Source organism: Balaenoptera acutorostrata, chromosome X, assembly GCF_949987535.1.
Source record: "Balaenoptera acutorostrata chromosome X, mBalAcu1.1, whole genome shotgun sequence".
In the NCBI taxonomy this organism is placed as follows: domain Eukaryota; kingdom Metazoa; phylum Chordata; class Mammalia; order Artiodactyla; family Balaenopteridae; genus Balaenoptera; species Balaenoptera acutorostrata.
Genome location: NC_080085.1, coordinates 108239101 through 108263788, shown reverse-complemented (window position 1 = coordinate 108263788; position 24688 = coordinate 108239101). Strand labels below are relative to the sequence as shown.

Below are 24688 nucleotides of genomic sequence, written 5' to 3'. Positions count from 1 at the left end.
ACTATCTTTCAGACTTTAAATATAGCCTTACTCTCTATTAACTGTGGGAGGGGGAAGTGCATGAATCAGTGCCAACCCATATTTATTAAATGGAAACAGAATTCAAAGAGAAAGTTCTGTTGGCTGTCATCAGGAGTGTCATCTTTTCATGCAGAAGTTAGTATATTTGTAAAAATTGAACACGGGAACATATGAAAGACTTACCAAGAGGCTACACCTGCTGAGAGGTGTTTATCTTGAGATACCTAAGAAAAACAGGTGTTCACTTGGTCTACCTCAGAATACACTCCCCATTCCAAATCAAGGGGAAAAGGATTCTGAAGGAGCAATCCTAATTTCTGACAAGGAGACTAGCAAGAGAGAATATAATAGACATTTAGTAGTAAATGCCCATTGTATTATTATTTAATAAGTAAATTCTAAGCACACAGGAATTATTGTCATGGGCCCACCTTATGAATCATTCAGTACAGAATTCTTTCTCCAAAAGATGTATGGGAGAGTGGCATGATCCACTATGAAATCATCCTCAAAAATCACAAGAGTGAGAAGCTTTTAAACAGTAAGGACATCAACATGGCAGCATCAGAGAGTCAGAGAAGCTCTGGTTAAAGTCAATCACAACCAACTTCATTAAAGTCCAAACACAGCGGATTTATTTTATGTGGCTATTTTCTGGACATGGCAGCTTCACAGGCCAGTAGATACACCGAGGATGCTGCTGACTAATAAATTCTCTCAGTACGAGATAGTCTTTGCTGGTTCTGGCTCACTTTTACTAGTTTTCTATTACCACTGCCCCGCAGTGGGTATTGCTCTTCCTTTGTCGTGTATATGGGTTGATGCTGTGAATCTCAGTTAAGATCCAGTCAGAAAAACAGAAATTAGTTATTTCAACAGAGAGAGATTTAATATAGGGAATGGGCTGCACAGGTGTTAGAGGGTTGCAAGAAAAGAGATAATACCTGCAGGAGGCAGCCACCACCTCTAGGGCTGGGGAAACAGAAGAAAGGGGTTGGACTTGTCAGAACCTAGAGAGGTGGAGGATTCGATCCATCCAAGTGGGACCTACTCCTCTGAGAAGAGGATGCCAGTCAGCCTGCTTCCGGTCCCTGAGAGGGAGCATGGTGAGACCAATTCTCCGATTACGGAGAGGAGCTGGGAAGTGCAGCCAGCCACTGCCACCAGGATGAAGGGCTACTCTTACAGCAACACTGACTGGAACAGAAAGCAGGCGGGAAGGAGTGAGTGCCTTCTCCCTCCTCTAGCCTTCCAGAATCGCTTTATTTCCCAGATCGTCAGGATCGATCAAAAATCCAGCTGGTAAAAAAAGAAATGTAGTTTGCAGAGTCCCAAGCCCAGTATCACAAAGCAGTGTCTTAATTTTTTTTTTCTGAATTTTATTTTATTTATTTTTATACAGCAAGTTCTTATTAGTTATCTATTTTATACATATTAGTGTATATATGTCAATCCCAGCCTCCCAATTCATCCCCCCCGCCCCCCCCGCGCCCCCCCCCCCCCCCGCCGCTTTCCCCCCTTGGTGTCCATACGTTTGTTTCTCTACATCTGTGTCTCTATTTCTGCCCTGCAAACCGGTTCATCCAAAGCAGTGTCTTTAAAGGGGTGAGTCTGGAGCTGGGAGACATTAGCTCACTAACTAACACACTGTGCAATGAGGTGTTGGATTTCCATGTCATTGTTGCTGCCGGAGTCACTCAGATATGCTTACGGTTTGGATGAAATGTTAATTAGAGTGGACCATTTGCCACAGAGGATTTCATCATTACTGAATCCATAAGAAGCTGTTATGGGGAGACCTCAACCAGAGCTGCTTAGTTTGTTTGCTAGAGTGAGTCTGACTCCCCTCTTGTTGAAGCTCGGGTACTCAATATGCATGACCACGTTTTGCTTTTGTTCAGGCTCAAGTCCGTAGCCTGCCTGCTTCCTTAAATGATTCTGTACACATGGTAAGTGGTCAGGTGGCCAGTCTCCAGAGTTCTGGAAGCATGAAGCCTGAGCTGGGCCATCTGTTGAGGATGTGCTGTTTCGTATTACACACAGGGAAGTGGCGGGCAAAACCCGGAAGTGCACTGCAGGCCTAATGAAAATAAGACCAGTTAAATCTTCCCTCTAAATGTTCATTAGGCCATCTGTTCTTATTAGTGTCCTTATCATTTGGAAACATTACAGAGTTAAGATGAGACACAATCTGTGGTAGAATTCTAGTCTAACTTGAAATAAACTTTTGAGTAGAGCAATCATGACTTGTGACATTTCTCTTCCCATTTAGAACCCTGCCCACTTCTAAACATCTCCATGGTGAAATTTTTTAATAGTTCCTTCTTGAAATATTATACCGGAAAACAGGATTAGCAGTAGCTACAGAAATGAAAACATAATCTCAGAGTGGCTGATCAATGAAATCAGAACATTTCATAAAAGCAGTGCAGTCATACTTCTGACCTGTAAATTGCTTTAGGTGCCGAAGGGAATTGGAAGCTTGGTCTATCCTGTCGAGCCAATACTATAATATTAACAACCTGCAACAGACAAGTTTCTGCAACTGCTCAACAGGAAGAAACGCTACCAAATGATTCCGGGGCCTTCTTCAAAGTCCCTGGCTCCTACGCAGGCAAAGCCTTGGCTCTCGACAAGAGCCCCACCCGCTACTGCATGAAGACCCACAGTGGTCTTCTCTTTACTCCAAATTCTCTCAGAATGCATGGTCTCATCACCTGGTCTCACATTGGATTTCATGTTACCTTGGACTGTTCTCTGGTTGTCTCCCCTTCTGTATGTGTATCTCCCACAGTGCTGGCTATACACTGGGAATTTAAGAAATACATGTAAAATTAAATTGAAATAGAGACACAAAAGAAAAAGCAAAAAAACAGTAAAACTTTCATGTTCCTCTCCCCACCCGCAGAAGTGCTGAAAGTGTTAAGTTCTTTGACTGTAATGATAAAACCCAAGATACAGAGAGATACAAATAGTAAATCGACAAGTAGCATCATGTACAATATGTTCTGACAATAACAATCAAATTTACAAACAAATTAGCTGTGGTGTCTGAAGGACATTCTGTAGTTTTCACACTGGGCCTTCATCTCCTGCTGATAGATGACTTTGACTGTAAATTGAAAACTGGAAGTGGTTAAACATTCTGTGTATCCACAAGTGCCATTTCCAAAATTGAGGCTTCAGAGAGGAGATGCAAGAAAGGGTGACGGAAACGCAGAGCAATTATGCCTGTTATGAAGATGAGGTAGTGGCAATTACACAGCAGACTCATACAGAGTGTGTACGTGCTGATTGCTCTGAGGGAGACTCTGAGAACAAACTTTTATAGCACCCATCAGGCCTTGGGTCTCTAGAGGAAGGAAAGACTTTCAGCCACTCGGTCAGTGTGCTTTTGGACAGAGCTTATGGCCCCAGGAACCATCTTGGAAGGGATACGTGCTTTTTTCTTAATGAGCTTGAATGAAACTCTTATGTAACAGAGTGGTTTCATTCACTGTTTCTTTCCTATTCTCAAGCTTTTTGGTGTCAGGACCCCTTTACACTCCTACAAATTGTTGGAGACTTCAAAGAGCTTTTCTCTATGTGGGTTTTATCTATTTACCTTATTAGAAAGTAAAAGTGTGAATTTTTTAAAACACAAAGCTATAGTAGCCTCAGGCACCCTCTGGAAAACTCCTCTATATACTCATAAGAAAATACAAAAGGCAAATAGTATTAAGAATAGTTTTGACCTCACAGACCTCCTTGAAAGAGTCTCAGGGATCCCCGAAGTCTGCAGACCAAAATGGAAATACCATATTTCCTCAGTTCTAAGACACCATGTATTCTAAAACATAGCATCAATTTGATAACTTTAGGTAGTGAGGAGAGGTGCTCCATTAAATGTATGTGTTGATTATAAGACAAAACCTCACTTCAGAAAATTTAAAATATGGAAAGGGTAGGAAATACACTTCTTAAGATTGAGGAAATATGGCAACTCCCACTAACCTCAGTGGGTCTCTGGAAACCCAGATTTACTGACTGAAACATGTTGATGAAAATTAGTTTTTCTTAGAGCTAATTTGTGTTTTACAATTTTTAAAATGCGTTCATGGACTGAAGATGTTACAGTCAGTGAGGCACTAATGTTTTCATTCAATAAACACTTGCCAACTGTAATACCAGATACTGGAAATACAAAAATGAATGAGACCTCATTCCTGCCCTTGAGGACTCACAGACCTAATAGAAGACAAAGGAAGGCAAACAAATATTTATAGTATAATGGAGAAGCGTTGTATCTGAATGAGTCATGGACCTGGAAGAACAGCTTGAAGTACCCAATGATGGAGCCCTGGGTATTCAGGAATGCTTGAGGTTAATCACTAACTTTAAGCAATTAGTCATCCTCATAACAAAGGGCTACCCTAGTGGACTTTGGCGCATGTGTCGGTCTCTTTGGGACATAATTTATGTCAATTTAATTTAATTTTGCGAACACTGGTGATCTATCCAGAGATGTAAACCTAGAAATTTGTTAGACTGGATTGACCATATTGGTATAGTCGGTAGCGCCAGTCAAAAACAAAGCCTAACAGAACATTTTCTTGGTTGTGATTGGATTCAGCTGAGAATAATAGCGCCCCTTCCCCCCGCCACACACACACACACACAAACACACACACACACACACACACACACACACAACAGTGACATAAGCAAGATAGCAGCCAGACTAATATAGTCCAGGACTGGATGGCAGTTCCATGAGGTCGTCTGGGACCCAGGCTCCTATAATTCTGCCCTGCCCACCTGGCACAGAGCTTTCATTTTCATGGCCACCTCATGGTCTAAGACATCTGCTAAAATTCCCGCCACTTATATCCATATTGCATACTGGAAGAAAGGGCAAAAAGGGGCTCCTTCCAGCTGGGTCAGCTCTCCTTAAGCAGCATCAATTTAAAAGTGTGGATACTTCCACACCTCCTCTTACATCTTATTGCCTTGAACTTTATCACATGGCTACAGATAACTGCAAATCAGGCTGGAATGTCTTCGATTCTAGATAGCAGTGTGCCCAAATTTTAAGATTAGTGCACTAAAGGAGGAGGAAAGAGTGAAAGAATGATAGGGTAGGTCTAGAACTAGTAGTCTCTGCCGCAGGCATCTTAGTAACCACAAATTCAGCATTTTGTTTTGACCCTGATACTGTCTGAGCTTCAAATTTCTAAAAGCCATCTGGAAAAAGTTTGGTTTGGGGCACTTGGAAAGCACAATGATACTTTTCAGAGTGATGGCTCCTATTGATCTTCCTTTTAAAAAGTGTAAATTATTGCAAGATGAAACATACCAGCTCTGCTTTGGGGGGTTTTTGTTTGTTTGTTTTGCTTTACTTTGTTTCCTCAACTTCCAAAATGTTTTTGAAACATTGGGGTAGGTGTGATTTAATCTATAGGCTCTGCAGCAAAATGATTCTAAAATCAGTCCAATTGTAACTCTGGATTAGATTGATCCTGGCTATTCATCTGCAGTGAATAATGTGACTTACGTGTCACTTATTCTGATTGGGCAGCCATGGACACAGACCAGGCTGACACATTTGACCAAAGGTTGAGGGGTTCCTCAAACTCTCCAGCCGTTATTCAGAGAAACACAAGAATGTGGATCTGAGATAATGGGAAATAATTTGCCGGTTGACGAGTCCGTGTAGTCTTAGTGTATTTCATCTTCTAATAATTTCCACTTTTTAAAAGCAAGATCAATAAGGGTCATCGCTCTCAAAGGTGTCATTGTGCTTTCCAGCTGCAGAAAACCAAACTTTCTCCAGACGGTTTTTTCCCTCTTTGATAAATGTGAAGAAGCTCAGACAGTATCAGTGTCAAGAAACGAGAAGGCCATTTGAAAACTGACAGAAAGTGATGGTAACAATCTGGAGTTGTCAGCTTTTAGAAGCACGGGGACGTCTAACATGGAGCTGGCAGAACACCTGGCAGAGAGCATTGCGTCCCGTCACTGCACCTTCCCCCAGGTTGGCGTACTACAGAAGCAATAATCATACGCTTCCTGGAAATTCCTGCTGAAGAGGCCTCAGAGATCAAAAGCAAACAGTCACTTTTCAGATGAGCCACAAGGCTGGAAATGTACTAAAGGAGGGAGATGAGAAGTGTCGTGTTTAGGATAGGGAGACAGGGCCGTTTGGGAAACAGCTGGTTTCTTCAGCACAGTTGAACTTGGGGAAAAGAAGTTATTAGCACTTGGTAGCAATGGCAAAATATAGTAACAGTCATGATGTGTTTCTGAGGCTTTTCCATGAGAAGTAATTTCTTAAAATGGATGGAATGGAACAGAAGTAGTCTACTGCTCTGTGTCACTAGCAACACCCTGTATCTATTAGAAAATGAAGGAAATGAAGTCAGCCAAAGGTTGTCAATTACATGAGGGCAGGGCCTAGTCTGTCTTGGTTAGAGCTGGCTCCTTAGTGCCTAGCATAATGCCTAAAATGGGATAAAGAGCCATTTATTGGCAGAAGAAAGGAAAAGAAAGTAGCATGTTCTACACTTGGAACTGCACCAAGAGTGCTGTTAACAAATAACAGTGGGGAATCCAAGTAATAAGCTGAAATATTAGCCATGAAATTGGCTGACAAATGTATGTGAAATAATATATCCCAATATAAGCCAAATGTTTCTTGGAGGACACATAGCTTAAAAGGATTCTCAAGCAATGGAATAAATGAACAAGGAGGGAATGGCTGGTGACAGAGAAGCAAGGGAAACCTTGAAAGAGCATGACGATGTGACTGCACTTAAGAGTTCATGAGGGGCTTCCCTGGCGGTCCAGTGGTTAGGACTCTGCACTTCCATTTCAGGGGGCACAGGTTCAATCCCTGGTTGGGGAACTAAGATCCCACAAGCCGTGAGGCACAGCCAAAAAAAAAAAAAAATCAAATAAAGGTTCATGAGATAGCCAAGGAATAGAACATTTCCATAGTCAGACAGGAATGAGAAGAAATATAGGCATGTTCCATAATAAAAAGTAGCCTTTACAGAGCTCTTTCTGTGTACCAGGCACTGTGCTAAGTGCTTTATGTAGGTTTTTTTTTGTATAATTCCTATAATAAACTTTTGAGAAGGTATTACTACTATACCCAATTTCTAGATAAGGAAACTGAGGCTCAGAGAGGTTAACTGATTTGCTCCAAGGTCACAGAGTTAGCAAATAACAAAATTTTGAACCCAGGAAGTCTTAACTCTGAAGCCTGAGCTCCTAACCACTTCCTTCTACTACATCTGAGCCTTTTTCTACGGAGAGAGTATATAGCTTCCATCAGATTCTCGAAGGGCTTTGTAAATCCAAAAAAGCATGAGAAACAGTGTAGCAGACTCTAAGCCCGTGAAGGCAGGGACTATGTCTGTCTGAGTCAGCACTCAGATATTTGCGAGAGGGGTGGAGGGACAGCTATGTTAATGTGTGAATGTACTGGTGAAGATCTGGCCTCCAAATTGATTCTCCTGCATCAATCTGGTCTCCCTCCAGCCTGCTCCCCAAACTGCAGCCTAAGTGATCTTTCTAAAGCCCTAGTCTGACCATGTCAACCCCCAACTTTAAAGATCTTCATTGACTCCTCAACACCCTCAGTTCAAGTCTAAAGTCCTTAGCCTACACAGCCCTTCATGGCTTAATGCAGTGGTTCTCAACAAGGGACAGTTTTCCCCTTAGGGGACATTTGGTAATGTCTGGAGACATTTTTGGTTGTCACAGCTCAAGGGAAGGTGCTACTTGCATTTAGTGAATAAAGGCCAGAGACGCTGCTAAATATCTTGTACTGCACAGGACAGGCCCCACAACAAAGAATCATCTGGTCCCAAATGACAATAGTGCCTCAGTGGAGAGACTTAAAATTAGTCCCCGGCAAACACTGAAACTTCATTTACCACCACTACCTACCCTACTTATGCTCCAGCAATCCCAGACTGCGGTGAGCTCCACACTCCCATATCGTTTCGTGCTTCTGTGCTTTTGTTCATTCTTTTCCCTCTGCTGAGATCACTCTTCCCACCTTGCTTTTTCTCAGTACCTTTGCTTCATCCTTCAAGATTAAGTTTACATTTCTCTTCTAGGAGTATTGCCCCAAACTTCCTCCTCTGTGTTCCCATGTCACCCTGGGCATGTGTCTATCGTGTCACTTAACCACGTGATATTGAAATGACCTGTTTCTGTATCTGCCTTCTGTCACTTGACCGTGAACTCATAAAGGGCAGGGACTTTTTTTATTTACCTTTATAATAGTGCCTGAGACAGAGTAGGCACCACAAAGCATTGAACTGAAAGGTAACAACTGACAGAGAGAAAGACAAATCACTCAACTCCTAATGAGCTTTGACCTTCTCAGCAACAACAACAACAAAAAAGGTTGAAATCAACCTTTAGGTTGAATCTAACCAGGTAAAGGGGAGGCCAGACTTGGTGAGGAGAGTGTGAAGAAACATGTCCACTCTTCTAGGTGAGGAATCAGACGGCATAGAGGCGAAGAGCAGACATCTGAAAATGGGGATATTGATAGTTTCTTTCTCAAGTGATTGCTCTAAGCATATAAAGTAATAATCCATGTAAAGAGCCTGATACGTAGGAAGCACTCAATAAACAGTAGTTACTTTTATTAAAGGCTCAGATGAGTGGGCCTGTAATTTTACAGATGTTATTGATTAGGTCCAGTTCAAAGGAAGGGGCAGCACCTATTTATATTTAAAAAGTAGGTCAATTTAAAGAAAAATATTAAGTCAATAATAGTGCAAGTGGTGGACAGCTAAGGCAAAATTCATGAAGCTGTTATGTGGACAACTGAAGTCTGGGAAACGGAGCTGAAAAGGAACTATATTGAGTGGTAACTGGACTAGGTTCCTTCTAGCGCTAAAGGTTTATGACTTTGAGACCATTTTTCATGTTAATACCATTGGCTATCCCATACTTTGTCCAGCCACTGGGCTCAGTACCTTGCCTCCTTATCACAATTAATCCACGCAATATCTCTGAGAAGTAGATAGACTATCATTAGCTTCTTTTCCTTATTGCAGATGAAGAAATCAGAGACTCATAGAAGATACCTCATTTGCCTAGGGTTACACACTAGTATGGGAAGGAACCAGCCTTGAAACTGTTAGGGAGAGCCTCAGTTTACAAATTATGGTCTGTGTCTACAGTGTGGGATAACTGAGGAATTTTCTAGTTTAGTCTAATCAAGGGCTCATATTTAGATTTTGCTGTTACATATGGATTTTCCCCGATAGGATTCTGTTGCTTTATAAACTACTACTTAGGTCAAAATTAGCTGGCTCTCAACCATGGGACTGGCTGACCTGAGAGCCAAGTGCCTTCAAGGCAGATTTTCAATTAGCAGAGGAAGACATGGTGCTGTCAAGGCTTGACATCCAGACCAAGAGCCCCTTGCTGCTCTGGGTTATTTCTCAGGGAAGGTTGTTGGGAGATGGGCACATTCTACCAGCTGGCGGCTACACCAGTGACCTTTAATGCTAGTTTAGCTTAAATACATTTTGACATTTCAAGTAAATTAATGTATTTTTACAAGGTGGGGCAACGACCAGAAATTAGGCCAAATGGTTTGCCTGCAGGCTGGGCTACTGTGCGAAGATTCCAGAGCCTCACTGCTGTTCCTTCAGCTCTTTCCACTCCCACCACCCCCAGAAGAAATGTTTATTTCTCTCCACCCGGACAAATGCCAGCAGCCCTCAGGGCTTAACCTTAGCCCCACCTCAGTGGTCTATAATTCTGGGGTCTCTCTGCAACTAACAGATGCTAATTCTGACAGCCAGAATGAGCGCAAAGACTCCAATCCGCATGCTACGTTGTGTGCTATGGAAATGCCTTGGTATAAAGCACCAGTTCCTTGAAAAATTACGTGGAAAAGGGAGCATGTAACATGAGAAGCAGGTAGAAGGAACTAACAACCTACGAGAGGTGAAAAGGTCCAGTTTCTGTAAAGACAGACCCTAGACTACTAAGTAGCCGCACACCTTTCATCTGAGGAGTTTTCAGAGACAAACCAAATGGGAATTAAAGGGATTCTGTGTAGCTCGTCCAGAAAGTGTCTCAGAAGCACAGAGGCCACTTTAGTCACAGGAAACTGCCAGAGGGTGACTTATTTGATGGAACAGAAAACAAACAGACACAATAGCTGGTGTATTTTTGAGGCAATTTTAAACCTAATAAACATGACACCAATAGTGTTGACTTAAATCAGCTTGGGCGAGTCGGAGAATTTAATAGCTCATCTTCCAACTGCCAGCCTTTATCTCAGAGGCGGCCTTGACCGCAGAGAACTGAGTCCAAAACATGGCCTTCTCTGACTTCTGCCAGGTGTGCGCCGTCCCCAGCCTCTGCCCCGGCCTCAGCTCTCAGAGTGGGGATAATTAGAACGTCATTTCTGCCAACTTTGTTTTTTCTGGGTCACTGACTTCAGACTTGATCAAAATACGAGTGTTGGACTGAAATCCATTCGTTTCCTCTTCCTCAGCCAGCCCCAGCTTATTTCCTGGGAGACTGAGCTCCATAGGCCCAGCGCACACAGACAGCTTCTGTACCAGCCCGATGGTGTGTATAGAGGTCCAGAGTGAGGGCTGTGGGGGGGTCCACAGCGCAGGCACTCCATCCCCCTGCTCTCCCTCTCCGTGGCAGGGCGCTGACATGCAAGGGCCTCAGACAGACGTGCTGAGGAACACATCACAGCAAACTGCTCTGGGAGCTGTTAAGGCTGGTGTTTAATGTTTATCCAATGGCCTCAGTCTGAAAGGCTCTGTAGAACATGCATAACAGAAGCTCAGCTTTATACTCCATTAGCATTCAAATTCCTAGCTGTCCAGAGGCATATGGTACTGACCAGAGAAGGCCAGCCTACGTCGAGGCTGAGGGCATGTAGAGACAGGAGGACAGGTTGAGGCTGCTGTGTGTCTGGGAGAGACACTCAGAGACAGGGGGCCAAGAGCCCCAAGTGGTACAAGAGGGGAGGTCAAAGACAACCTTTGTCTTCTTTATAACATCACCAGTTGCCCTCCATTAAGAGACAGAATTAGAGAGAAGGGCTTTATCTCAGACTGGCCTTTGTCCACTTCATTACTGAGTGGAAGGCCTCTTCCAACCTGGAAATAGTGGGCCTCAGAATGCGATGATAGCGTGTATCTTGTTTCCAGACTTTTGGATTCAAGGAGAAAAACAAAGCTTTCCTCGGGCTTTCACTCAAGGCAAAAAGAATTGCAGCTACATTACTGTTACTATCTTGGCCAGGAATGGGGCAGACTCTTCTGCCTTTGCCTAGCCATAAGAGAAGAGAAATAAAGTACAGAATAAGTGAGTGGTGGAGTCGAGAGTGCACGTAACATAGTTCTCTGAGAAGTGCCCAGTGATGAATAGCAGCTGTCGAGGAAATGTCAGGGTAGGCATTGGGCTGACTCCTGTGTCGAGAAAGGAACTAGAGTAGATCCGTGTTTGCTTGGCCTGTGTGTCCCAGTGCCCAGCACAGCACTGGGCACCAGCACGCCAGACACACACACACACACACACACACACACACACACACACACACACACACACAGTCCTTTTGCTTCTAACTCCTTAATGTGTCTCAAATCCATCTACTTCTCTCCATCCCCACTGTCGCCAACCTAATTCAGGCCACCATCATCCCTCACCTGGACCACTGCAGGAGCCTCTTAACTAGCGGCCTGTTTCCCATCTCACCTCCTCCTCCAATATGATCTCAACAGCAGACAGTGTGGTCCCTCTAGAACCCAAATATGATTATGTCACATCCCTACTTAAAGCCATCAGAATAAACCTGGACATGTACATCTCTCCATTACCTGGTGTATTAGTCTGCTGGGGCTACCACAACGAAACACCACAGACCAGGTGGCTTTAACAAGAGAAAGTGATACTCTCATAGTTCTGGAGGCGGGAAGTTCAAGATCAAGGTGTCGGCAGGTTTGGCTTCTCCTGAGATCTCTCTCCTTGGCTTGCAGACGCCCATCCTCTTACTGTGTCCTCACATGGGCTTTTCTCTGTGCATACACATTCCTGGTATTTCCTTCTTCTTATAAGGACATGAGAGCCCCACCCTTATGACCTCATTTAACCTTTATTACCTCTTTCAAGGCCTCATCTCCAAATACAGTCACATTAGAGGTTAGACTTCAGCATATGAATTTAGGGGGGCACAATTCAGTCCATAATACCTAGCCACTGTCTACCTCCTGATTCTCACCGATCACCTCTCCCATCACTCAGCCTGTATTAGCCTTACTGAATTGTTTGTAGTATCTGGATGGGCCATGCTGTCTCTAGTCTCCGAACCTTCACCCATGCTGCTCCCTCTCCCTGGATTGCCCTCAACTCTGCTGCCTGCCACTTCCACCCCATTCCTCTCCTACTGGTCACTGCAGACCCTATTTAGGTACCACCTTCTCTGGAAATACCCTGCCTCCTGACTCCTAGTCTGGGTAAAGAGCTCTCACATCCTCTCTGCTGCCTCCTTCTCATGACATGGAGAGTAATTGCCTGATGGCTCTCCAAGGGTTCTTGTAGACCATGAGGCATTTGAAGACAGAAGCTGTGTCATTTTGGGGATCTTTTGAATGCCCAAAGCCTAGCACAAGACTTAGCACAGAGAAGGTGCTCAGCAAACATCCAATGAAAGAACAAACCAACCTGTTTCTTTGCTGAGGAAAGGAGGATATGGAGTGAACCAGGTCAAGCCACATGAGCAGTGCATTACAACTTAGGATTCCAAATCCGCAGCTGATGAACTGTACCTGAGTATTCCACAAGACAGATGCTAGGTCTGTGCCAATGAAAGGTCCTGTCCCAAAAGGTTGCTGATAGAGTAAAATCGGGTTTCTCTAGCACTCTGTTGTCCAGGTGCCTCTATGACTTTGCTGTTCCATGCATCTACAGAGCAGTGAGAGAGATTTGCATCTCATAGTGCCACAGAAGCCCTAGAGCGGTGGTCCTCAAACTTTATTGTGCTTCAGAATCACGTGGAGGACTTGTTAAAACATGGCTGGCTGGGCTCCAACTCCAGAGTTACTGATTCAATAAGTCTAGGTTGGGGCCTGAGAATTTGCATTTCTAACTGGTTCTCAGGTCCAGAGCCCACACTCTGAGAAGGATCCTTCTGGAATTATAGCAGAAAATAATTCACATTATGTTGGAAATGGCATAAATGGTAAATGTGTATACCAGAGCACTTAATCAACTGTCCTTCCGAACTTTGCCGGATAACACCAACATTGCTGAAATTCATGAGACGGGGAACCAATAAACCAATTTTTCTTTCAAGGTAAAACGGCCCCGGAAAGATATTGTAACCTAATGGTGTGTGTTCTGTTCTTTTTGCAGGTGCGATTAGAGTGGCCAACAGACCTTGCAGTCAATCCCTTGGACAATTCATTGTATGTCTTGGATAACAACATTGTGCTTCAAATTTCTGAGAACAGGCGAGTGCGGATCATTGCAGGGCGCCCCATTCACTGCCAGGTGCCAGGCATCGATCATTTCTTGGTCAGCAAGGTAGCAATTCACTCCACTCTGGAGTCGGCAAGGGCCATCAGCGTCTCCCACAGCGGGCTGCTCTTCATAGCTGAAACAGACGAGAGGAAAGTAAACCGCATTCAGCAAGTTACCACCAATGGGGAGATCTCCATCATGGCTGGTGCCCCCACTGACTGTGACTGCAAAATTGATCCCAACTGTGACTGTTTTTCAGGTATGACCTTTTTAGCAATTCAGCAGCTCCCCCTCTCTGTTTTCAAAAGAAAAACGTGCGTCAGAAAAGTCAAAAAAAGAACAAAATTATTACTTGTAAACATTGGTGTGAGGCAGTGGAGAAAGCAATGGATTGGGGACCAGACAGCTTAGTATCTGGTCCTTGTTCTGCAACTGACTCACTGAGTGACCCTAGGAAAGCCATAAAACCCCTTCATGACTCACTTCACCTGCTAAGTAGAGAGACCACGTGTCTCAGTTATATCACCTTGCTGCTTTGAAGATAAACTAGTATAATAAAAGTTTTGGTACTCTAAGAAGTTAAGACCACTCTACAAATGTAAGATCATGATATTATTTGTACTTTGGAGAAAGGGAAGCTAGGTAAAACCTACATTTACTGATTTAGCTAAGGAAAACATTACTTCCAATAAGTGACTGGTTTCCAGATTAACAATGTGAGCTATTTGAAACCCAAAGGGACTATCAGCAGGCTGCTTTCGGGGTACAAGGGCAAAATTAAACCTCACAATGAGGGTTCTCAGGACATCAGTCTGCTACTTACATTGTTTTTTTTTTTAATCCAAAATTTTCTCCATAACCAATAGTGCCCTTTACTTCCAATTGAAATAGGGGGGGAAAAAAAGAGCCTTTTCTCCAAAACACGGAGTGGATATTCCAGACAGTAAACAGTCCTGTAAATGTCAATAGATGCATTTATTGCTGGTGCGTGGACATCCCTCCATGCTGCATGCAGCCCTATCAAACTGCTCATCCACGCCCAAATGTTTCTTTTAACCTTTGCCTTTCCTTGGGACAGAGGAATCAAGAGTGAGCAACTGGGTCAATATGACTTTTGATTGATATTTCCAATGTTTTCCTAGACAACTAGTTTTATAGTTATTTTGCTAATTGATATCTTTCTTTCAAGGCAAAACTGGAATGTTTATTCCAGTTATCGAATTTGATGTTCTGAATCATTGTCGCACTTGCAGACTTAGTGTACTTTGACAATGTGACAATGAAAGTTAACAGAAGAAAGGTGTCTGGCCACAGTAGGACTGGAAAGCCCTGAGATAGATACTATGAGCATGGACAGGTGTTAAGTCTCTGGATTTCCAGCCAGATTTGGGGTGGCTGTCATCATTTGCTGTTTTTGTATCCTTCAATGCAATAGATACAGAAGAGCAGGATTGACGATTTCACAAAATTGGTGTTAACTGAGAGGATTGCATCTCACTGTTCATCTTCAGTGGCACTGACTCAAGAATTGTGAATAATGGGTTTCAAATATCCAGCTGGGGCATGTGGAGAATGTTGGTTCACTGATTGTTCCCTTTAGAATGATTCTTGATGCACAGCGATCTCTGTATACGGTATGTTTGTATAAATGCTTGTGACCACAACTATTAACATCAGGGTCTTTCTCCCACAGGTGATGGTGGCTATGCCAAAGATGCAAAGATGAAAGCCCCTTCCTCCTTAGCAGTGTCACCTGATGGTACCCTCTACGTGGCAGACCTTGGGAATGTTCGAATTCGTACCATTAGCAGGAACCAAGCCCACTTGAATGACATGAACCTTTATGAGATTGCGTCACCTGCTGATCAGGAACTGTACCAGTTCACTGTCAATGGAACCCACCTGCACACTTTGAACTTGATAACGAGGGACTATGTGTATAATTTCACCTACAATGCCGAAGGCGACTTGGGTGCGATTACCAGCAGCAACGGCAATTCTGTGCACATTCGCCGAGACGCAAGCGGGATGCCCCTTTGGCTTGTGGTGCCTGGCGGGCAGGTGTACTGGCTGACCATAAGCAGCAACGGAGTCCTGAAAAGAGTGTCAGCCCAAGGCTACAATCTGGCCTTGATGACCTATCCAGGAAACACGGGGCTTCTGGCTACCAAAAGTAACGAAAATGGATGGACAACCGTTTATGAGTAAGTTTCTAATTCTCAACATGGGCTTTGTTAGGTTTGTATTTGCAATTGTATTACAGTGGGAAAATGACTTAGTAATTGCTGAGTGTTGCATGCTATTTTCTCCTAACAGCCACAATAAAAATAAATAAATAAGTCAAGGAGAAAATTTTACCCAACTCCTAGGCTTCGAGCCCATTTCTCCAGAGCACTTTTGCAGAGCATAAGAATAAAAACATAGGCCGAATGAAGAATCAAGCGTGGCGCTGCACGAGACAAGAATGAGGCGGAAGTCCATGTGCTCGAGCTGGGAAAACAAGGGAAAATTTCATTTAAATGACAAAGCTAGAAAATAGTTCTAAAGTAGCAAAGAAGCAGTGTAGTTTAACTAGTATTTATTTATTTATTTTTTTAAAAAATATTTATTTATTTATTTTTGGCTGTGTTGGGTCTTCGTTTCTGTGCGAGGGCTTTCTCTAGTTGTGGCAAGCGGGGACCACTCTTCATCACGGTGCGCGGGCCTCTCACTATCGTGGCCTCTCTTGTTGCGGAGCACAGGCTCCAGACGCGCAGGCTCAGTAGTTGTGGCTCACGGGCCTAGTTGCTCCGCGGCATGTGGGATCTTCCCAGACCAGGGCTCGAACCCGTGTCCCCTGCATTGGCAGACAGATTCTCAACCACTGCGCCACCAGGGAAGCCCAACTAGTATTTATTGATCCCTGTGGGGTTTAATGAATGTGTGCGCAGCCCAGCCCAGCCCAACTCAGTTTAAGTTGTGAAATGACGTGGGGCAAATGCTGAAACAGGAGAAGCTGCACTCCACTGGCTGCTTCTGGGAAATGTGGAGTCAAAAGCTTCAGTACAGGCCTGCGCCCTCCCCTCGTTTCCCTGCACAAGGCAAAGACTCCAACACATTTGGGTATTCACAGACCGGATCTGTGATAACTTTGTGTAACTGGGAATTAACAGAAGGTGTGTCTGACAGCAGGCTACTAGGAGGTGTCCTGTCATGGAAATAGAGACCATCGTCCTTGCCTTTTAAGGCTGGACAACGTTATTTGCAAGTCAACCCATTTAGAAAGCTAGTTTGCGAGCACTCAGCAAGCATCTTCCCCACGAAGGGAATTGCTGAATTTTTAACCAGTTTACCAAGTGAAGATAATCCATGGAACTGAACTCAGAGCCTGAAATGGCATTCAAGTTGAGGAACGTGAGAAGCGGAGATAATAAATACGAGGAGTTCCAGGTGTGACTCTTCCGTGAGGATGTAGGGAATATGAAGAGAATAGATCCCACGAAACCCTCCTGAGGAAAGGGACAAAACAGTTGGTCTTCAAGTTTTGGATCATTTCCCAAAGAAATGCCACTTATACAAAAGAGCTGGACAGCTATTTTAGTTTCACTGAGAAAAATGTATTCAGTTTCTGTTGCAGGTCTTCCTCTATTTCTTGAAAAATTTCTCTTACATCTTAATAAAAGTAATAAAAGCTACTGTTCACTGAGGGTTTACTATGTGCTAGGTCCTAGGGTAGGTGATTTACATAAAGTATTTTGTTTGATCCCCAAAATAACAACATGGGGCACGTGCTCCTGGTTTGCCTATTTTATGGATGAGGAAACTGAGGCCCAGCATGGTGAGCTTGTCCTGATTCACACAGATGTCCAGGATTCAAACTCCAACAGTCTGACTCAAGAGCCGACATTTTGAAATATACTACCCTTAAGAAAGATAAAAGTTCTAATGAGAATATCTTTTTTAAAAAATTCACGCAAGGTCACACTGCAGCTGAAATTAGACAAATAACTATTTTGAAAGCTAATAGTTAAATTCAGTTAAGCAACAAGAAATGGCAGAATTATTAACTAGTTTTCAAAATAACCAGTTCAACCGTTCACTAATTTACCAATTATCACATTGTACACTTGAAATACATGCAATTTTATTTGTCAGTTATACCTCAATAAAACTAGAGAAAAAAAACCCACAAAATAACCCGTTTAACCATTCATTTATTTATTCAACAAATATTTGCTAAGCAGCTAGTATATGCCTGGCAGTGTCCTGGTGCTGGGGATATAGCCGTGAACAAGACAGATACAAATCCCTACCTTCATAGCGCTCACATTGTACTGGAGGGAGACAAGTAAAATGCACAGAACTTCAGATGGTGATAAGTTCTGCGGAGGAAATAAAGCAGGGTCAGGGGGAATCAAGATTTGGGGGCAGAAGGGGGTTTTATTTCAGGTTGGGTGGTCAGGGAAGGCCTCACTCAGAAGGTGACATTTGAGTAAAGGCCTGTAGGAGGTGAGGGAGTGAGTCGTGTGGGTATCTGGGGGGGGAGGAAGGGGGAAAACATTGCAAGCAGAGTGAACAGCAAGTGCAAAGGCCCTGCAGCAGGAACAAATCTGACATGTTCAAGGAATAGTAAGGCAGCCACTGTGACTGGAGTGGAGTGAACAATCATAGTAGGGAGACAAAATCAACGAAGTGGCCAGGGCCACTTCACATAGGGCTTTGCAAGCCTCTGTAAAGACTTTGACTCTGAGTAAAAGGTGGGACCACTGGAGAGCTTCAAGTAAAGGAGTGACAGAATCTGCCTTACATTTTTAAAGAATCACTGTGTATTGAAAACAGACTGTATGGTGGAAGTAGAGGAACCTAATGGAGGGAGAGGGCTATTGCAATAATCCAGGCAAAATGGTGACTTAGACCAGGGAGTGAGGGCAGTAAGTGATAATATTCTAAATATATTTTGACAATAGAGCTGTCAGGACTGACAGATGGGATGTGGGGTATGAGAAAAAAAAAGGGTCAGAAATAACTCCAAAGTTTTTGGCCTGAGCAAGTGGGTGTTGGACTTTCCATTTACCAGGATGGGGAAGACCAGGCAAGGAGTACATGATACTGGGTGGGAGTTCAGGGTTGGATATGATCAGTTTAGACATCCAAGGGAAAATATCAAGTTGGCAATTGGATTTATGAGGGGAGAGGCTGGAGATGTGAAATTTGGAGATCCAAATTTGGCGTCCACCAGTGTTTTGATTGTGTTTAAAGCCACGAGATCTTCATGGAAAAGTGAGTGTAGTTAAGGAAGAAAAGAGATCTGATGATGGAACCTAGAGCACCCCAACACTGAGTTGAAGATATGAAGAGGAACCAGCAAAAGACACTGAGAAAGAAAGTCCAGTGAAGTAGGAAGAAAACAAGGAGAGTGGGACGTCCTGGAAGCGAAGTAAAACAAGTGACGCAAGGAGGAAGGAGTGATCAGCCATGTCAAATACTCCTGATAAGTCAAGTAAGATAAGCACGGAGGATTGACTGTTCCATCCAACACTGTGGAGATCATTGTTTACCTTCACAAGAACAGGTGCTGTGGGCACTGGGGGACAGAAGCTTTAGCAGAGGAGGTTTAAGAGAGAATGGCTACACACATGTTCATAGCAGTGTTATTCATAATAGCCAAGAAGTGTAGAGAACCGTGTCCATCAAGTCATGAATGACCAAACGAAATGTGGTGTATCCATACAATGCGATATTATTCATCCATGAAAAGGAATGAAGTTCTGGTACATGCTACAGCATGGATGAACCTCAAAGACATTATGCTAACTGAAAGAAGCCAGACACAAAAGGACAAATATTATATAGTTCCGTTTATATGAGATATCCAGAAAAGGCAAATTCATAGAGACAAAGGATAACAGATTAGCAGTTGCCAAGAACTAGGGAGAGGAGTGAATGGGGAGTGACTGCCAGTGAGTACAGGGTTTATTTTGGGGGTGATGGAAATGTTCTAGAAATGGTGCTGATGGTTGCACACATTGTGAATGTACTGAAAGCCACTGAATTGTGTACTGTGTAATTTTAAATGGTGAATTTTATGCTATGTTAATTATATTTCAATAATAATAATCATAATAATAGAGAGAGCAACTGGGAGGAGAGTTTGGGGACAACGAGTAAAGAACTCTTCTGAAGATCCCTGCTGTAACGAGGAGCAGAGAAATGGGAGCAGGGGGGGAACAGAGTAATCAGAAGGAGATTTTTAAAATGAAAGAAATAATGGTACATTTGTGTGCTGATGAAAATAATCCAATACAGAGGGGGAAATTGATGATGTCAGATAGAGAACAGAATGTTGTAGTCAGATGGTTTGTGGTCCCGGCAGATACTTACAGCAAGCGGAGCCCAGGCCTGTTAACCAGGACTCGGCTGGCAGTGAGAAAAAAGTAGCGTCTAACATCATTGTTGTTGGGTAACCAATCTTGAGGCATTAAGAGATGAGAAACACAGGCATTCACGTGGGGGTAATCATGGAATTTTATGGCCACAAGGAGACATCAGAGGTCACTTTACAAATAAGGAAACGGAGGCCCAGAGTAGGGGACTAATTTGCCCATTCACGTTGCTGGTTGGCTGGGTCTAGAGGCGGATCTTTGAGCTTCTAGCCCACTGCTCTTTCCACCACTACCCCACTGCCTTCCAGAGAAGGGAAGAGGATTTGGGATTACAAGAGTGACCATGGGAAGTCTGGGGAGCTAGAGGATTTCGGCTGCAGTAGCAGGACAAGAGGAGTATGAGAGCGCCATGAAAGAGAAAGGGAGGCTGAATAGCCGTTTCGTCCTTCTCCCACCTTCTCAACTCCAGCCAGTATTATGCCGAAACCCTCCTCTTCCTCCTGAAGCAGTGCATTCTGTCCCCAGCGGAATGCTGTCCCTGTCGGTTCTTGCCTGTACATATCGGAATGAGCAATTTCCCAACCTTCAAAATGAAACTAATCCTTCCCAGTCTACTCTGTACAAACTCTGGCTTCTTTCACTGTTATCCTCCAGCGCTTTAGCCGGTTCTGAGCGCTCCTTCGAGGTTTTCCTTCTCCTTCTGAAGCCAGGGAGCACCGAATGGGACCTACTCTTCCAGTCAGGGTTACAGCCATGCTGAGGTCGGTAGAAGGGGGCCTTGGGCCACTGTTACCAGGCCCTCCTAAAAGAACTTGAGCGTTGCTCTGAGGTGAGAGAGAGGCTGCCTTCTTTGGCCAAAAGGTGACAAATCCTTTGCCAAGGTGGACGTCAAATTTCTGTTCTGAGACGAGAAACAGAAGCAGAAGTTGGAAGGATGGAAGACTGTTGCATAGAGGTAGCTAAGCCAGTAATCCATTCAACTTTCAGTTATCGGCAACGACGGCAGGGAGAAATGACACAGATGACCCTGAACAGTGTGCACAGTCCAAATGGGATTTTAAAATGCATTTGGTGCCGTGGTAGTATGTGGGCTTGTCTTGTGTAGTGTGATGTTGTTTAAATAGTTCATTGCTTTTCATAATTCCGTTTGACTTGGACCAGTATCAAAGTTGCACACCCCAAGTATTAGTACTTGATGCTTGACTGCCCTTAAGTGTCCTGAGTGTCAGGGGAAAAGCTGACCACAGAGAAATGGCTAACAGGGAGGTGACTGTCAAAGCAGAACTAGGAACGAGGCAGGGGTTGTGGCCCGAGGGGCTGGCGGGCTCCTAATTGCAATGACCCTGCCCCAGCAGAGCTGCAGGAATAGGCAGGATGCCCTTGCTTGTTTCGCAAGCATTTCCCTGGCAAAGGCTTCTGCTACGCTCAACTGAAAAGGTCCCAGACTGAGGCCAAAGTGTCAGTTTTGTCACTGCTGCCAGTGCCGGCCGAGCTGACAGTTCCTCAGGCCCTTGACCTTTGTGGGAGCATGATCTCTTGATCCCTGGTTTTCTGTGCTCTGTCTCGGGACTTGGTTCGCACATTCCCCACCCCAACCCCCCAAGAAAACGCCATTCACTGACAACTTGAAATGCCCTCACGATAGCTCTGGGTGCCTTCTAGGCTGTTTTACAAATGCTCAGTCTTATGGAAGATGGCTAACGGGAGCTTCTCGCTCCTCCCTGATAAGATTAGCGGAACGGGGGTGGGGAGCGGGGAGGCGGGGCAAGGTAAACAAGCCTCGTCTCTGGGTGAGATATTTGCCTAAGCAGAGGATGTGATTCCCATGCAGAACTGGTTATGTAAGTGAATAGTCAGTCCAAACACATCGAAGTGTTTCCAGTGCTTTTGAGAATCTCAGAGTAGGGAGGGAACTAAGGCACCACATGGTTCAGCCCCCTGCCTCTGGGCAGGTGAGGGATTTCATTTAAGCAAGAAGAACGTAGACTTGCCAACAGTTCCTTCAGGACTCCAGAGACAGACTGGACACCTTTGCTCAGTCCCCTCCCCTTGTGCTTCATGCCCTTGATAAGGCTCAGGAATGGGCAGAGAGAACTGTCGTGGCTCATGCTGGGGAGAGAGAACTACCGAAGAGAAAGGGACTGAACAGAAGGAAGAGAGGCTGCTGGCCGAACGAGCTTTCCGAGCCTGGCTGGGAAGATGCACCGCACGGGACGTCTGTGAAAGCTAAGGCTCTGCACCACCTGGGATGGCTCTGTCTGTCCTCTCACCACGCTGACTCTCGTCCCCACCCCTTCCTTCCCATTTCCACTGGCAGATCCTGTTTCTCTCATTCAACGAGTATATGCAGTGAGAGTCTGCTCTGGGCCACACACCGAAAGTACAGAGGTGGTGAGACACTGTGTCCTCTCTCTAAAGATGCGAGAGTTTACAACCTAGGAAGGAAGACTGGTCCCAATGATAGGCGATCACAATGCGCTTCATAAAGGCAAGAGGCCACCATCTTCTCTTACACAAGCTGAGGCGTTAGCCTCCCAACAGGTTTCCCTGTTCCATAGCTTCCCTTCCGAGATTCACTGCCACCAAAGAACTGCTTGAATCATACTGTTCTCTCCCTGAAGAGCTTCCTGTGCCTCTCCATTGTCTACTGACTGCATGCTTTCCTCCAGAGCCTGACACCCCAGTTTCCCCGTGCTCTGCTTCCAACGTGCCTCTCCGGCCTCATCTCCCACTCCCCTCCGAGAGGACCCTTGTGCTCCAGCATCCTGCTTCCCTCGGTGGTCATCCCAGCCACCAGTGTGCCTGCCTTTGGAATGCCTTCCTCCCGTCCCCAGTCTCTGCCTATCAAGGGATTGATCTCCAGCTACCCTCCAGGATTCAAATACCACCTCCTTCTCTTCCTTCTCTTCTGCTCAGCCTGCCTGGAAATAACTTCTGCCTCTTCTGAGCTTCTGCAGCTCCTTGTTTACAGAAGTATATGGCAATATTCTGACATCAGAGTGATTTGTGTGCGTAGCTTATCTACACTACTAGACTTTGAATTTCATTCACCACAGTATCCCCAGTACCTAGCACAAGACTGATATTTATTGAATGAAGGACAAGTGAAGATAGAAGGGCATTATGGACTTGGGCTGAATCATAGGAAGCCACATGAAGTTATTGGTGAAGAAAGGGCAATCCAGTATTTCCTAAAGAATGCTTATTAGGTTGGTCAGGTTTCTGGCATGAGAGGGTAAAGAGGGTCTATTTCCTTTAAAAAATAAATAAATAATGAATTTTTCTTCTATAATCTTCAATATTTTCTTAAAAGCAAAGATGGAGGAGCTCCTAGTTTTTACCCTGCATGGTTTAGCTCTGGCTTACATTGTCCTCAAGGGAAAGGGCAGGCCACCCCTTATGAGAAAATATCAGACCAAATATATTTTTAATAATGTGTAAATATCATCTCCCCTAATATAAACTATGTGTTCCTCAAGGACAAGAATGAATTCTGAATTTCCTTTACAAATGTTTCCTTTGATCCACGGGGACATGTGTGTGTGCATGCACACAGTGGAACTCTGTAAAATCAGGGACGGGAAGGGACAAGGTGATGGCAAATCTCCTCTTACCAAGCTCACTCCTGATGACCATGAAGGCAACAGTCAATGCCTGATCACACAATTCACCAACCAGAACTTGCAGCACAGGGTAGGGAGGGGGAGTGGGGGCAGGGAGGTGGAAGTTACGACCCTGTTATGGCCTGAGGGGATCAGTTGCAGCATATTGGCTTGTGTTCTCTGCACCAAAGGACGCAGGCACCAGAGGGAAACCCACAGAACAGTGTAAGAGGTTTTGATTAAACTTGTTTCTTTGACATTCTGTCTGGAAACATGCAGTCCCCTGTGATGGAGGGGAAACAACAACAACAACAACAAAAAAACCTCAAGCAAGCCATAAGAAATCAAAGGCTTCCTTTATTTCTTATCCAGTTTGGAGCAATCTTTCCAAAGTTGTGGGATCTGCCTGTTGCTCTTCCTTTGAACCTGACCCCATAGAAAAGACTTGGGCCTGTAGGTTTTGACCAAGCCCAGGAGAGGCACCACACTGCAGATACCACCAAATGCCATTGCTTTGACTGTGACTAGCAGAATTGGGGTGGGTGAGTGTACTGGGGGGTAGAGTGCTTTGTTTTTTGGGGTTTTTCCCCTTCAGTTTTACTGAGATATAATTGACATACAGCACTATATAAGTTTAAGGCATGCAGCATAATGACTTGATTTATATATATTGCAAAATGATGACGACAGTAAGTTTAGTGAATGTCCGTCATCTCATATAGATACAAAAAAAAAAAGAAGAAAAATATTTTTTTTCCTTCTGATGAGAACTTTTAGGATTTACTTTCTTAGGAACTTGCATACATACCACACAGCAGTTAACTATTGTCATGTTGTACATTGCATCCCCAGTACTTATGTATCTTATGACTGGAAGTTTCAACCTTCTGACCACCTCTGTCCCATTCCTCCCACCCACCCCCCGCCTCTGGTAACCACAAATCTGATCTCTCTTTCTATGAGTTTTGTGTGTTCGGATTTTTTGGTTTTGTTTTTTTTTAGATTCCACATATAAGTGAGATCATACAGTATTTGTCTTACTCTGTCTGATTTATTTCACTTAGCATAATGCCCTCAAGGTAGAGTGCTTTGTTTATGATAAAGTCAAATGTACACTTTCAAATAAGGAGGCTTATCCAGCCACAGAAAGGAAATCAGACAATACAACTTTCTGGCTCTCTAGCGTCTGGGCAGGACTGTGGG

At 44.2% G+C, this 24688-nt stretch overlaps 1 protein-coding gene across 1 annotated transcript in view; it reads left to right on the top strand.

Moving 5' to 3' along the window:
- The window catches only part of TENM1 (teneurin transmembrane protein 1), a 352331-nt gene that overhangs the window by 298961 nt on the left and 28682 nt on the right, over positions 1-24688 (top strand). Inside the window, exons 21-22 of the mRNA XM_057538278.1 lie at positions 13414-13780; positions 15215-15725. Coding sequence (XP_057394261.1) covers positions 13414-13780; positions 15215-15725 — 878 coding nt within the window. The remainder of the gene's footprint in view (positions 1-13413; positions 13781-15214; positions 15726-24688) is intronic.